At 47.0% G+C, this 12,214-nt stretch overlaps 1 protein-coding gene across 2 annotated transcripts in view; it reads left to right on the forward strand.

Annotated features, from left to right (window-relative positions):
* Nucleotides 1-7,942: 7,942 nt before the first annotated feature.
* Nucleotides 7,943-12,214, forward strand: part of dnaaf9 (dynein axonemal assembly factor 9) — a 127,804-nt gene continuing 123,532 nt past the window's right edge. For both annotated transcript variants that reach the window (XR_004202635.1, XM_031787621.1), the window contains exons 1-2: nucleotides 7,943-8,209; nucleotides 11,599-11,675. Coding sequence is in view for 1 of the 2 variants with exons in the window: in XM_031787621.1 (XP_031643481.1) it covers nucleotides 8,154-8,209; nucleotides 11,599-11,675 (133 nt within the window). In the remaining variant the exon portion in view is untranslated. The remainder of the gene's footprint in view (nucleotides 8,210-11,598; nucleotides 11,676-12,214) is intronic.

Genomic DNA, 12,214 nt, shown 5'->3' on the forward strand with positions numbered 1-12,214 from the left:
TCTAATGTACTTGTCCTCTTGCTTGGGCCGTACGATGTGGGTTGTTTTACTTGGTTGAGAGACCCTGTCTGGGCTGGAGGTGTGGGGAGTTTTCCTGGCTGGAGCGAACTGCCTGCCTGGCTGTCTGCTGGAGGTAATGAGAGAGATTAACACAAGAGGGATCTCCTCCAACCCTGCTCTAAACACCTAACACACACACACACATACACACACTCACTCACACCTGCAGACACACACACACACACACACCACATGTACACATACTCACTCACACCTGCAGACACACACAGTCACACATGCACACACACACACACATGCGAACACACACCACACATGCACATTCTCACACACCCCACACCCACATACACATACACCATACCACACTCACACACACACATGCATGCAGACACACACACGCACACACACACCAGCGCGATAGTAAACACCTATCTCACCTACCACTAACCCTCTCATCAGATGGAACTGCAGAGAACGAGGAAACAAAGGAGATTAGAAAGATTAACAGTAATCCTGAAAGGAGGGTGGTGAGAGGAGGAGGGAGGAGGGAGGGGGAGAAGGAGGGGGGAGAGGGAGGAGGGTGGAGGGAGGGGGAGAAGGAGGGGGGAGAGGGAGGAGGGTGGGAGGGAGGGGGAGAAGGAGGGGGTGGATGGAGGGTGGTGAGGAGGGAGGGAGGGAGGGAGGGAGGGAGGGAGGGAGGGAGGGAGGGAGGGAGGGAGGGAGGGAGGGAGGGAGGGAGGGAGGGAGGGAGGGAGGGAGGGAGGAGAGGGAGGAGGGAGGGGGAGAAGGAGGGGGGTGGAGAGGGTGGAGGGAGGGAGGGGGAGAAGGGGGGGGGAGAGGGAGGAGGGTGGAGGGAGGGGGAGAAGGGAGAAGGAGGGGGAGGGAGGAGGGTGGAGGGAGGGGGGAGAGGGAGGAGGGAGGGGGAGAAGGAGGGGGTGGAGGGAGGGTGGTGAGGGTGGAGGGAGGGAGGGAGGGAGGGAGGGGGAGAAGGGGGGGAGAGGGAGGAGGGTGGAGGGAGGGGGAGAAGGAGGGGGGTGGAGGGAGGGGGAGAAGGAGGGGGAGGGAGGAGGGTGGAGGGAGGGGGGAGAAGGGAGAAGGAGGGGGAGGGAGGAGGGTGGAGGGAGGGGAAGAAGGGAGAAGGAGGGGGAGGGGAGAGGGAGGAGGAGGGAGGGTGGTGAGGGGGAGAAGGGAGAATGATGAGAAGGGAGAATGGAGGAGGGGGTGAGAGGGAGAAGGGAGGAGGGAGAGGGAGGGAGGTGAGGGAGAAGGGAGAAGGAGGGGGAGAGCGAGGAGTGTGGAGGGAGGGGGAGAAGGGAGAAGGAGGGGGGAGGAGGAGGGATGGTGGTGAGGGAAGAGGGAGGAGGAGGGTGAGGGTGGAGGGAGGGAGGGGGAGAAAGAAAGAGGGGTGGAGGAGGGGGAGAGGGGAGAGGGGTAAGGGGGAGAAGGAGAGGGGGGTGAGGGTGGAGGGAGAGAGAGAGAGAGACAGAGAGAGAGAGAGGAAGGAAGGGAGGAGGGGGAAAGGGAGGAGGGGGGGAAAAAGAGGGAGGGAGGAGGACAGTGAAAGAGAAGGACAGATGGGGAGAGGGAGGAGGACAATGAAAGGGAAGGACAGATGGGGAGAGGGAGGAGGACAGTGAAAGGGAAGGACAGATGGGGAGAGGGAGGAGGACAGTGAAAGGGAAGGACAGAGGGGGAGAGGGAGGAGGACAGTGAAAGGGAAGGACAGATGGGGAGAGGGAGGAGGACAGTGAAAGGGAAGGACAGAGGGGAGAGGGAGGAGGACAGTGAAAGGGAGGACAGATGGGGAGAGGGAGGAGGACAGTGAAAGGGAAGGACAGAGGGGGAGAGGGAGGAGGACAGTGAAAGGGAAGGACAGAGGGGGAGAGGGAGGAGGACAGTGAAAGGGAAGGACAGAGGGGGAGAGGGAGGAGGACAGTGAAAGGGAAGGACAGAGGGGGAGAGGGAGGAGGACAGTTGAAAGGGAAGGACAGATGGGGAGAGGGAGGAGGACAGTGAAAGGGAAGGACAGATGGGGAGAGGGAGGAGGACAGTGAAAGGGAAGGACAGATGGGGAGAGGGAGGAGGACAGTGAAAGGGAAGGACAGATGGGGAGAGGGAGGAGGACAGTGAAAGGGAAGGACAGATGGGGAGAGGGAGGAGGACAGTGAAAGGAAGGACAGATGGGGAGAGGGAGGAGGACAGTGAAAGGGAAGGACAGATGGGGAGAGGGAGGAGGACAGTGAAAGGGAAGGACAGATGGGGAGCGGGAGGAGGACAGTGAAAGGGAAGGACAGATGGGGAGAGGGAGGAGGACAGTGAAAGGGAAGGACAGAGGGGGAGAGGGAGGAGGACAGTGAAAGGGAAGGACAGATGGGGAGAGGGAGGAGGACAGTGAAAGGGAAGGACAGAGGGGGAGAGGGAGGAGGACAGTTGAAAGGAAGGACAGATGGGGAGAGGGAGGAGGACAGTGAAAGGGAAGGACAGATGGGGAGAGGGAGGAGGACAGTGAAAGGGAAGGACAGATGGGGAGAGGGAGGAGGACAGTGAAAGGGAAGGACAGAGGGGGAGAGGGAGGAGGACAGTGAAAGGGAAGGACAGATGGGGAGAGGGAGGAGGACAATGAAAGGGAAGGACAGATGGGGAGAGGGAGGAGGGACAGTGAAAGGGAAGGACAGAGGGGGAGAGGGAGGAGGACAGTGAAAGGGAAGGACAGATGGGGAGAGGGAGGAGGACAATGAAAGGGAAGGACAGAGGGGGAGAGGGAGGAGGACAGTGAAAGGGAAGGACAGATGGGGAGAGGGAGGAGGACAGTGAAAGGGAAGGACAGATGGGGAGAGGGAGGAGGACAGTGAAAGGGAAGGACAGATGGGGAGAGGGAGGAGGACAGTGAAAGGGAAGGACAGATGGGGAGAGGGAGGAGGACAGTGAAAGGGAAGGACAGATGGGGAGAGGGAGGAGGACAGTGAAAGGGAAGGACAGATGGGGAGAGGGAGGAGGACAGTGAAAGGGAAGGACAGAGGGGGAGAGGGAGGAGGACAGTGAAAGGGAAGGACAGAGGGGGAGAGGGAGGAGGACAGTGAAAGGGAAGGACAGAGGGGGAGAGGGAGGAGGACAGTGAAAGGGAAGGACAGAGGGGGAGAGGGAGGAGGACAGTGAAAGGGAAGGACAGATGGGGAGAGGGAGGAGGACAGTGAAAGGGAAGGACAGAGGGGGAGAGGGAGGAGGACAGTGAAAGGGAAGGACAGATGGGGAGAGGGAGGAGGACAGTGAAAGGGAAGGACAGAGGGGAGAGGGAGGAGGACAGTGAAAGGGAAGGACAGATGGGGAGAGGGAGGAGGACAGTGAAAGGGAAGGACAGATGGGGAGAGGGAGGAGGACAGTGAAAGGGAAGGACAGATGGGGAGAGGGAGGAGGACAGTGAAAGGGAAGGACAGATGGGGAGAGGGAGGAGGACAGTGAAAGGGAAGGACAGATGGGGAGAGGGAGGAGGACAGTGAAAGGGAAGGACAGATGGGGAGAGGGAGGAGGACAGTGAAAGGGAAGGACAGAGGGGGAGAGGGAGGAGGACAGTGAAAGGGAAGGACAGATGGGGAGAGGGAGGAGGACAGTGAAAGGGAAGGACAGATGGGGAGAGGGAGGAGGACAGTGAAAGGGAAGGACAGAGGGGGAGAGGGAGGAGGACAGTGAAAGGGAAGGACAGATGGGGAGAGGGAGGAGGACAGTGAAAGGGAAGGACAGATGGGGAGAGGGAGGAGGACAGTGAAAGGGAAGGACAGATGGGGAGAGGGAGGAGGACAGTGAAAGGGAAGGACAGAGGGGGAGAGGGAGGAGGACAGTGAAAGGGAAGGACAGATGGGGAGAGGGAGGAGGACAGTGAAAGGGAAGGACAGATGGGGAGAGGGAGGAGGACAGTGAAAGGGAAGGACAGATGGGGAGAGGGAGGAGGACAGTGAAAGGGAAGGACAGATGGGGAGAGGGAGGAGGACAGTGAAAGGGAAGGACAGATGGGGAGCGGGAGGAGGACAGTGAAAGGGAAGGACAGATGGGGAGAGGGAGGAGGACAGTGAAAGGGAAGGACAGATGGGGAGAGGGAGGAGGACAGTGAAAGGGAAGGACAGATGGGGAGAGTAAATAATTAAACACATAAACATTAAAAAGCATTCTTTAGAGATCCCCTGATAACTGTTTCAGTGTCAGACCACACACACACACACACAGCCCTGTGGTTGTTCCTGGGTGGGCTAGGTGAGATCCAGCAAGGGTGTTTCCCTCAGTGTTTCAGGATACATGTGCTGTCAGAGTTGGACACCCACACCTTGTCATCATGGGAACCAGGTAACGCGGTGAGTCTAAAAGCCAATTTATGTTTGATCCCAAAATGTAATAGGAGGCTTCGTATGTAGGGTGGAGCGCCTTCAGAGGCACACAGGGGCCAGATCAAGCTCCGTACCGCATCACAGGGGCCAGATCAATCTCCGTACCGCATCACAGGGGCCAAATCAAGGTCCGTACCGCATCGCAGGGGCCAGATCAAGCTCGGTACCGCATCGCAGGGGCCAGATCAAGCTCGGGTACCGCATCGCAGGGGCCAGATCAAGCTCGGTACCGCATCGCAGGGGCCAGATCAAGCTCGGGTACCGCATCGCAGGGGCCAGATCAAGCTCGGTACTGCATCACAGGGGCCAAATCAAGATCTGAGTTTATGTAATACGAGACAGTGTCCAAGTTATAAAATTATCGGGTAGAATGCCCTGCATTTATTTAGCCACACTCACAAACATAAGCTATTTTCTGTAATTAGCTCTCTATTAACTTGTAAATAATGATCTTGTTGTGGGTTTATTTTCCTGTTACACTGAATAGAAATTAAGACATTGTCAGCTATATTATATGGTCATTATTTAAACTGGCTAGCCAGCTAACAAGCTAACCAGCTAACAAGCTAACCAGCTAACAAGCTAACCAGCTAACAAGCTAGAAACAAACCAAAACATTGTTTGGAAAGTTCCTTTTAGTTGCCTGGTTTGCTAGATTGACATATATTACATACATTTTTAAACAATGGATTTATTGGTGTTAAAATACACAATCTTCTGCTATTTTGGACCACCAGGCTGCTGATGTCATGCAGCCTGTCGTTTTTGTGTTTAGACTTTTTCATAACGACGACACAAGTTTGACGTCGGACGACAATAGAATGTTAATGACGTCACTGTGACAACTGTATAAAGACGTAGTACAAACCAGTCTTTAGTTTTGAAATCTTTTGTTTTACACTGCTGTACTCGCTGCTTAGCACATGGCCTCGTGAATCCTTAAAGAGATGGGTGGGGCTGAGTTTATCAACTTTCAAAGCATAATTACTTTCCCATTGTTCCTCAACTGTAGTGTATGACACCACTTTCTAGCTCTGAGTCTCTACTTTTATCCAATGTAAAAAATAACATTTTCTAATGTTGCTACATACGACCGAATCAAGCTGGTCAGTCACATATTTTAGAATAGTCTAAAAATAATAAAAACATATTTTATCCTTATTTTATCCTCACTGAGGAGGATGGTCCTCCCCTTCCTCCTCTGAGGAGCCTCCACTGCTCCACATGGAAAAACAGGTAATCTGGAGATGAGCAGTTTTCATCAGCAACAAAAGGCAAGCCACAATAAAGATTAGCCACAATAGTGGAATTTGCAGTTTGCCTTCAAAATAAAGGCCCCACATTGAAACGGATACAAAATAGTGGAATCATGTCATATTTGCACTCGATCGTTCTTAACAAGTTTGGAATGTTATATAAACGCAACAAAAAACAATAGTTAATTTGACAAAGAAGGACAAATCATTTGAAATCGCTCTGTTGATGTATTAGACGTCATAATTACATTGGGGGCATACTTATATTACCTATGGATTGTGGATCCATTAAATAAGGTGTCAGCCTATTCAGTGACACCCACAGAACACAACTGGGAAGAGTTTACACACATGTTAGCATTGTAGCTCGTATTGCAATACTTTGTGGGAAATCACCTCACTGTTCAGCCTATTGTGCAAATTGAACATTAATATTTCACTGTACAGCCTTACCTATGAATCTAGGATCCCTGAAAGGGGGTATCAGCCTACTGGGTGATACCCACATAACACAACTGTGAAGGGTTTACACATATTAGCGTCGTAGCTCTTATTGCAGCACTTTGGCTGTGGGAAACCACCTCACTATACATAGCCCATCTGTAAATAGCCCATCTATCTACCTCATCCCCACACTGTATTTATTTATCTTGCTCCTTTGCACCCCTGTATCTCTACTTGCACATTCATCTTCTGCACATCAATCACTCTGGTAAATTGTAATTACTTCACCACCATGGCCTATTTATTGCCTTCCTTTTCTTACCTCATTTGCACACACTGTATATAGACTTGTTTCTACTGTATTATTGACTGTATGTTTGTTTTACTCCATGTGTAACTGTGTTGTTGTATGTGTTGAACTGCTTTGCTTTATATCGGCCAGGTCACAGTTGTAAATGAGAACTTGTTCTCAACTGGCCTACCTGTATAAACAAAGGTGAAATAAAACACAAAATAACTATTGAGCCTATTGACTAGTGAGCTAATGTGGCTAATTTCACAGTTGTGTCAAAGTCCTGCAATAAGAGTCACAACGTTAATATTTGTGTAAACTCTTCACAGTTATGTTCTGTGGGTGTCACTGAGCAAGCTGATACCTACGGATCTTGGGTCCATGAAATGGGTTAAGGCTGTACATTGCAATATAAATGTTCAATACACAGACTGGTGCTCTAATGTGGCTCATTTCACAGTGGTGTCAAAGTCCTGCAATAAGAGTCACAACGTTAATATTTGTGTAAATTATAAACCGTTTTGAACATTTCACAGACCCAAGATACATAGGCAAGGCTGTAAAATAAATACAGTATGCCCCCAATGCAAGTCTAATACATCCACTCTGCGATTTCAACTGATTTAAATGTTTTGGTCAAATTGACTTTTGTTGAAATCATACACCAAACCAAATTGTATTGGTCACATACACGTTTTTAGCAGTTGTTATTGCAGGTGTAGCGAAATGGATATGTATTTTTTTTATATAAAAAAATCAACATTTTTTTTTACCTTGTTTAGCATTATCCAGTATTTGTGTTTGTTTGTGTCAGTTTCAATGCAGGACTTTTATTTTGAAGGCGATCCGCAGATTCTACAAGTGTAGCTAATAATTATTGTGGCTAGCTTCACATAGGTGGTGCAAAAGCAGCCCCATGACATTAAATACCACCCACGGACGTTTGATTGAATGACACACGTAGACAATCCATGTCTCAATTGTCTCAAGGCTTCAAAATTCTTCTTTTAACCTTTTCTTCTTTTTTCTCCTCCCCTTCATCTGCACTGGTTGAAGTGGATTTAACAAGCAACATCAATAAGGGATCATAGCTTTCACCTGATCAGTCTGACATGGAAAGTGTCCTTAATGTTTGTTTTGTACACGTAGTGTGTGTGTACAATACCTGTTAGATATTGTGATCTTCCTGTAATGTGCTTTTGTATGTATTATTGCTGTAAGAAGAGTTTGTTAACATGCTCTAAATGCAATGGGCATATTAGCTCCCTGCTAATTACAGGTGTTTTTCTACAGCCGTACCACAAGCGATGCATGTTAATGCTCAGATCAACCCCACCTACAGAAGAATCCTGCGTCTAATGGAACTGTGAGAGTCCTGATCAAGGGCTAACAGGGTTGCATCGACTGCTGCTGTGGTGTAGGAAGGGGGGATTCCAATATGTAGATGACATCCTTTTCTATATTGAAACAACTAATACCCCCCCCCCCTCAAAAAAATAAAAATAGGTATGCTCTTTAGTGATATGTCTAATACCAGCCATAACTAATGTAATTGCATGTTGTTAAGCCTAAATATGACTGTGTTTTAAAAAGCTACTCCCCTAAATGTGTAATGGTCCAGGCGGTTGCTATGCCGTCGACAGGTCTATAGCAGCAACGCTAACGAACACAATGACAGCACTGGTGCTCGCGCCTTGATCAAATATCGGCGGATTCCCCAAAAAAAACGTTATTTTCAAAACGCCATAACGACGGTTGCTAATAAACATGTCTTGTATCCGCAGGGTGAACGGACAATTCCCGTGTATGAGCCCCGCTGTCAGGTAACGTCCATTTCTGACGCTATCTTGTTTACCGAAAAGGGATGTGATGAAGCTAGCTAGCTTAGCTATAAATATTTAGCTGCAGATGTGTTGTTTCTTTACGTTGCTCGGCAGTTGAGTTAGCTAACGCTAGCCAACCGTTTTGACGTTTGCTTGAAAACTACTGTTAGCTATCTCGCCATGTTTGACTATGACATTGGATCGGCTAGATATGAAGCTAACTAATCGATTGATTGTAGCTAGACTAGTTAGCTGCTAGCGTCAATTGCCTAGGAATTCAATCAAAGTCGCACTGTGAGAATGTGCATTGCGGATAGATTGATCTACGTTGCACCTTTTTACTGTCTTTTTTCTTATTTACTGTAGATGCTGTGTTGATATTTCTGCCTTTCGCAGGTCTGAGTGCGGATTGCACATTTTGATCATACGAAAAAAGGTAGAAGGTGGAAAATTTAAATGACACCACCATCTAACCCTGCATCTTACCTATACACTATCCCCAAAACCCCATCCCACTACTTTAGCCCTAAACGACTCTACACCAGGCCGTTGTCCTTGGAGGATGGAAAACCTTCTCTCAACTTCCTGTAGATCTGCTGCACAAAACTCTCACACCCAAATATTTATCTGCTGCTTCAACTATCTCATCTTTCTTCTGTGATTTCTGCTCCATCCCTGCAGTTGATCACCATGGTTATAAATGCAAGAAATCCAACCTTATTAAAACTCAACCTCTCTGAATCTCTCTCTTCAGGCCTACTCACTGGGGGGCTCTCAGTCAAATCCTTCATCCTTGGGCTATCCTCTACTCTCCTTACCGCCTCAGCATATGAAAGTCTTCCCCACTCGAACTCTGGCAATCTCAACTTGTCTCTCGTACAGGGCACTTCAGACCCCCAGCTGCATGGGCGCCCCACAGTGTCCTCAACCCCAACTTCACACTCCCTGTTCCTAGGCCATCATTGAAAATAAGAATTTGTTCTTAACTGACTTGCCTAGTTAAATAAAGGTAAAATAAAATAAATGCCCTCCTGTACACTTTCCACATTCTGGGATCTCCCTTCTACATACTGCTGCCACATATCCAAATCCTTGGCACCTAATCAACCGTATCAGATTCGGAATAAACGCCCTCCCCGAATAGCAAATATACCCTAGCCAGACCTTATTCGTTAGAAACTCCATATTGAAGCTCAGCAAGAAAGACCGTGTAGCCTCCATCTTACCATTTCCACCGGATTTGAGTCTCCCCAAACGGCAGCCGACACACCACCAGAAATGTTATTTCTCATCTTATCCACCTCCACACTCAATTCCCCCCCAGTGATCACTTATTTGATCTGCGCCCTACTCCGGAGAACAAAGCACGACGAGGGGTGAAAATTGATTTAATGTCTTCCCAGTACGGGACCACCTATATGTGCACGCACCTAATCAAAAAATTACATATAGAATCCTTATTCATTCAATATGATTTATGTGGGCCTAATCATAGAATTATATATAGAATCCTTATTGATTCAATAGGATCTCTGTGGGCCTAATCATAGAATTACATATAGAATCCTTATTCATTCAATAGGATCTCTGTGGGCCTAATCATAGAATTACATATAGAATCCTTATTCATTCAATAGGATCTCTGGGCCTAGTCATATAATTACATATAGAATCCTTATTCATTCAATAGGATCTCTGGGCCTAGTCATAGAATTACATATAGAATCCTTATTCATTCAATAGGATCTCTGGGCCTAGTCATAGAATTACATATAGAATCCTTATTCATTCAATAGGATCTCTGTGGGCCTAATCATAGAATTACATATAGAATCCTTATTCATTCAATAGGATCTCTGTGGGCCTAATCATAGAATTACATATAGAATCCTTATTCATTCAATAGGATCTCTGGGCCTAGTCATAGAATTACATATAGAATCCTTATTCATTCAATAGGATCTCTGGGCCTAGTCATAGAATTACATATAGAATCCTTATTCATTCAATAGGATCTCTGGGCCTAGTCATAGAATTATATATAGAATCCTTATTCATTCAATAGGATCTCTGGGCCTAGTCCTAGAATTATATATAGAATCCTTATTCATTCAGAATTATATATAGAATCCTTATTCATTCAATAGGATCTCTGTGGACCTAATCATATAATTATTTATAGAATCCTTATTCATTCAATAGGATCTCTGTAATCATAGTTATTTAATAGTTTTGATGTCTTCACTATTATTCTACAATGTAGAAAATAGTCAAAATATAGAAAAAACATGTAATGAGTAAGTGTGTCCAAACTTTTGACTGGTACTGTATGTATATATAGTATTCACTTGGGAACAGATTTCTTAAATTATAATCACTTGGAGCTGATTTCCTAGTGTTTTCACAGTCTATTATGTCCAACAATAAAACATCAAATGTTTATATATATATACAGTACCAGTCAAAAGTTTGGACAAACCTACTCACGCATAAAAGAGATGTGATTGTATACAAATGTAAACATGGTTTGAAATGATGATTATTTTTGTTATTTTTACCCCAGTTTTTCTCCCCAATTGATAGTCTTGTCCCATCGCTGCAACTGCAGTACAGACTCGGGAGGGGCTAAGGTCAAGACTCCTCCAGAACACAACCCCGCCAAGCCGCACTGCTTTTTGACACAATACACGTTTAACTGTGATGTTTTACGGGACCATACCGTCTTACTTTCACCCCAAACATGACACCAGTTGAGTCCCGAGACGCCTGACGCAGATCGCTTCCTGCCTCTGGGTGGAGGATAGACAAAAAAATCTAAACAAATCCACTTCTCTAAACAGTAACAGTTCTCAGTTTGTCCTTTACCCACCTTGAAACAACATATTGGTCGGCCAAAAAGCATAGATCCACTTTTTCCTAAAAACACACTCCTACCAGTCCAAAATCATTTCTGGTAGGATTTTCAGGGCAAACGTTGTAAATCTGTACCACCACACCTGCTGCCATAGGAAGGCCTTCATCCTGGTCAGGCTCAGTTTCAGAGGAATCATCACTGAATCCATCTCATGATTCTCAAGAGAGCCAGCAGACCCATGGGATCCAACATCCTCAAAATGCTCAAATGATAAACTAAATTTAGAAGTAATATTCCCTGGCTTATATTCAGGCGATGAAGGTTTGTACTTAGAACCATTTTCCCCCTGCTTTCGAGTCATGACATTTCCTCTTTCTCGTCGTCGGACTGATAGCCTTTTGTCCAATTTCTGCTCCAAGGGCACTGGCTTCTATCCAATTGTATGGTTCATATGGTGGATGTTTATTTGTATTTTGACAAATTGGCATCAATGGCACCTACTGTATCTACGTTATATTGTGTTTGTCTTTTTCAGCTGCTCCCGTCTGCGCCATGTCCAGTCACTGCTGTGGGAGGGGGAAGCCAGCCCTGATGGGATTCTTTGCTCTCTTGGTGAGTCCAGCTCTGTCTCAATACTGGAGTCACATTCATTCTGAGGAAGTTGGATTTGACAACATGACAATATATTAAACATTGCTTGAACGCAGTAAACTGTCTTGAGATATTATTATTTATACACTTAGTATATCAAACATTAGGAACACCTTCCTAATATTGAGTTTCACCTCCCCCCTTTGCCCTCAATTCGTCGGGACATGGACTCCTCAAGGTGTCAAGCGTTCCACAGGGATGCTGGCCCATGTTGACTCCAATGTTTCCATTTGGGTGCTGGACCATTCTTGATACACATGGGGAACTGTTGAGCGTGAAAAACCCAGCAGCGTTGCAGTTCTTGACACAAACCAGTGTGCCTGGCATCTACTACCATACCCCGTTCATAGGCACTACAAGCTATGAATGGCACACATACACAATCCTGTGTCAAGGCTTAAAAAACATGATTTAACCCGACTCCTTCCCTTCATCTACACTAATTGAAGTGGCTTTAACAACTGACATCAAGAAGGGATCATACAGTAGCTTTCTCCTGG

Source organism: Oncorhynchus kisutch, linkage group LG14 (assembly GCF_002021735.2).
Source record: "Oncorhynchus kisutch isolate 150728-3 linkage group LG14, Okis_V2, whole genome shotgun sequence".
Taxonomy (NCBI): Eukaryota; Metazoa; Chordata; class Actinopteri; order Salmoniformes; family Salmonidae; genus Oncorhynchus; species Oncorhynchus kisutch.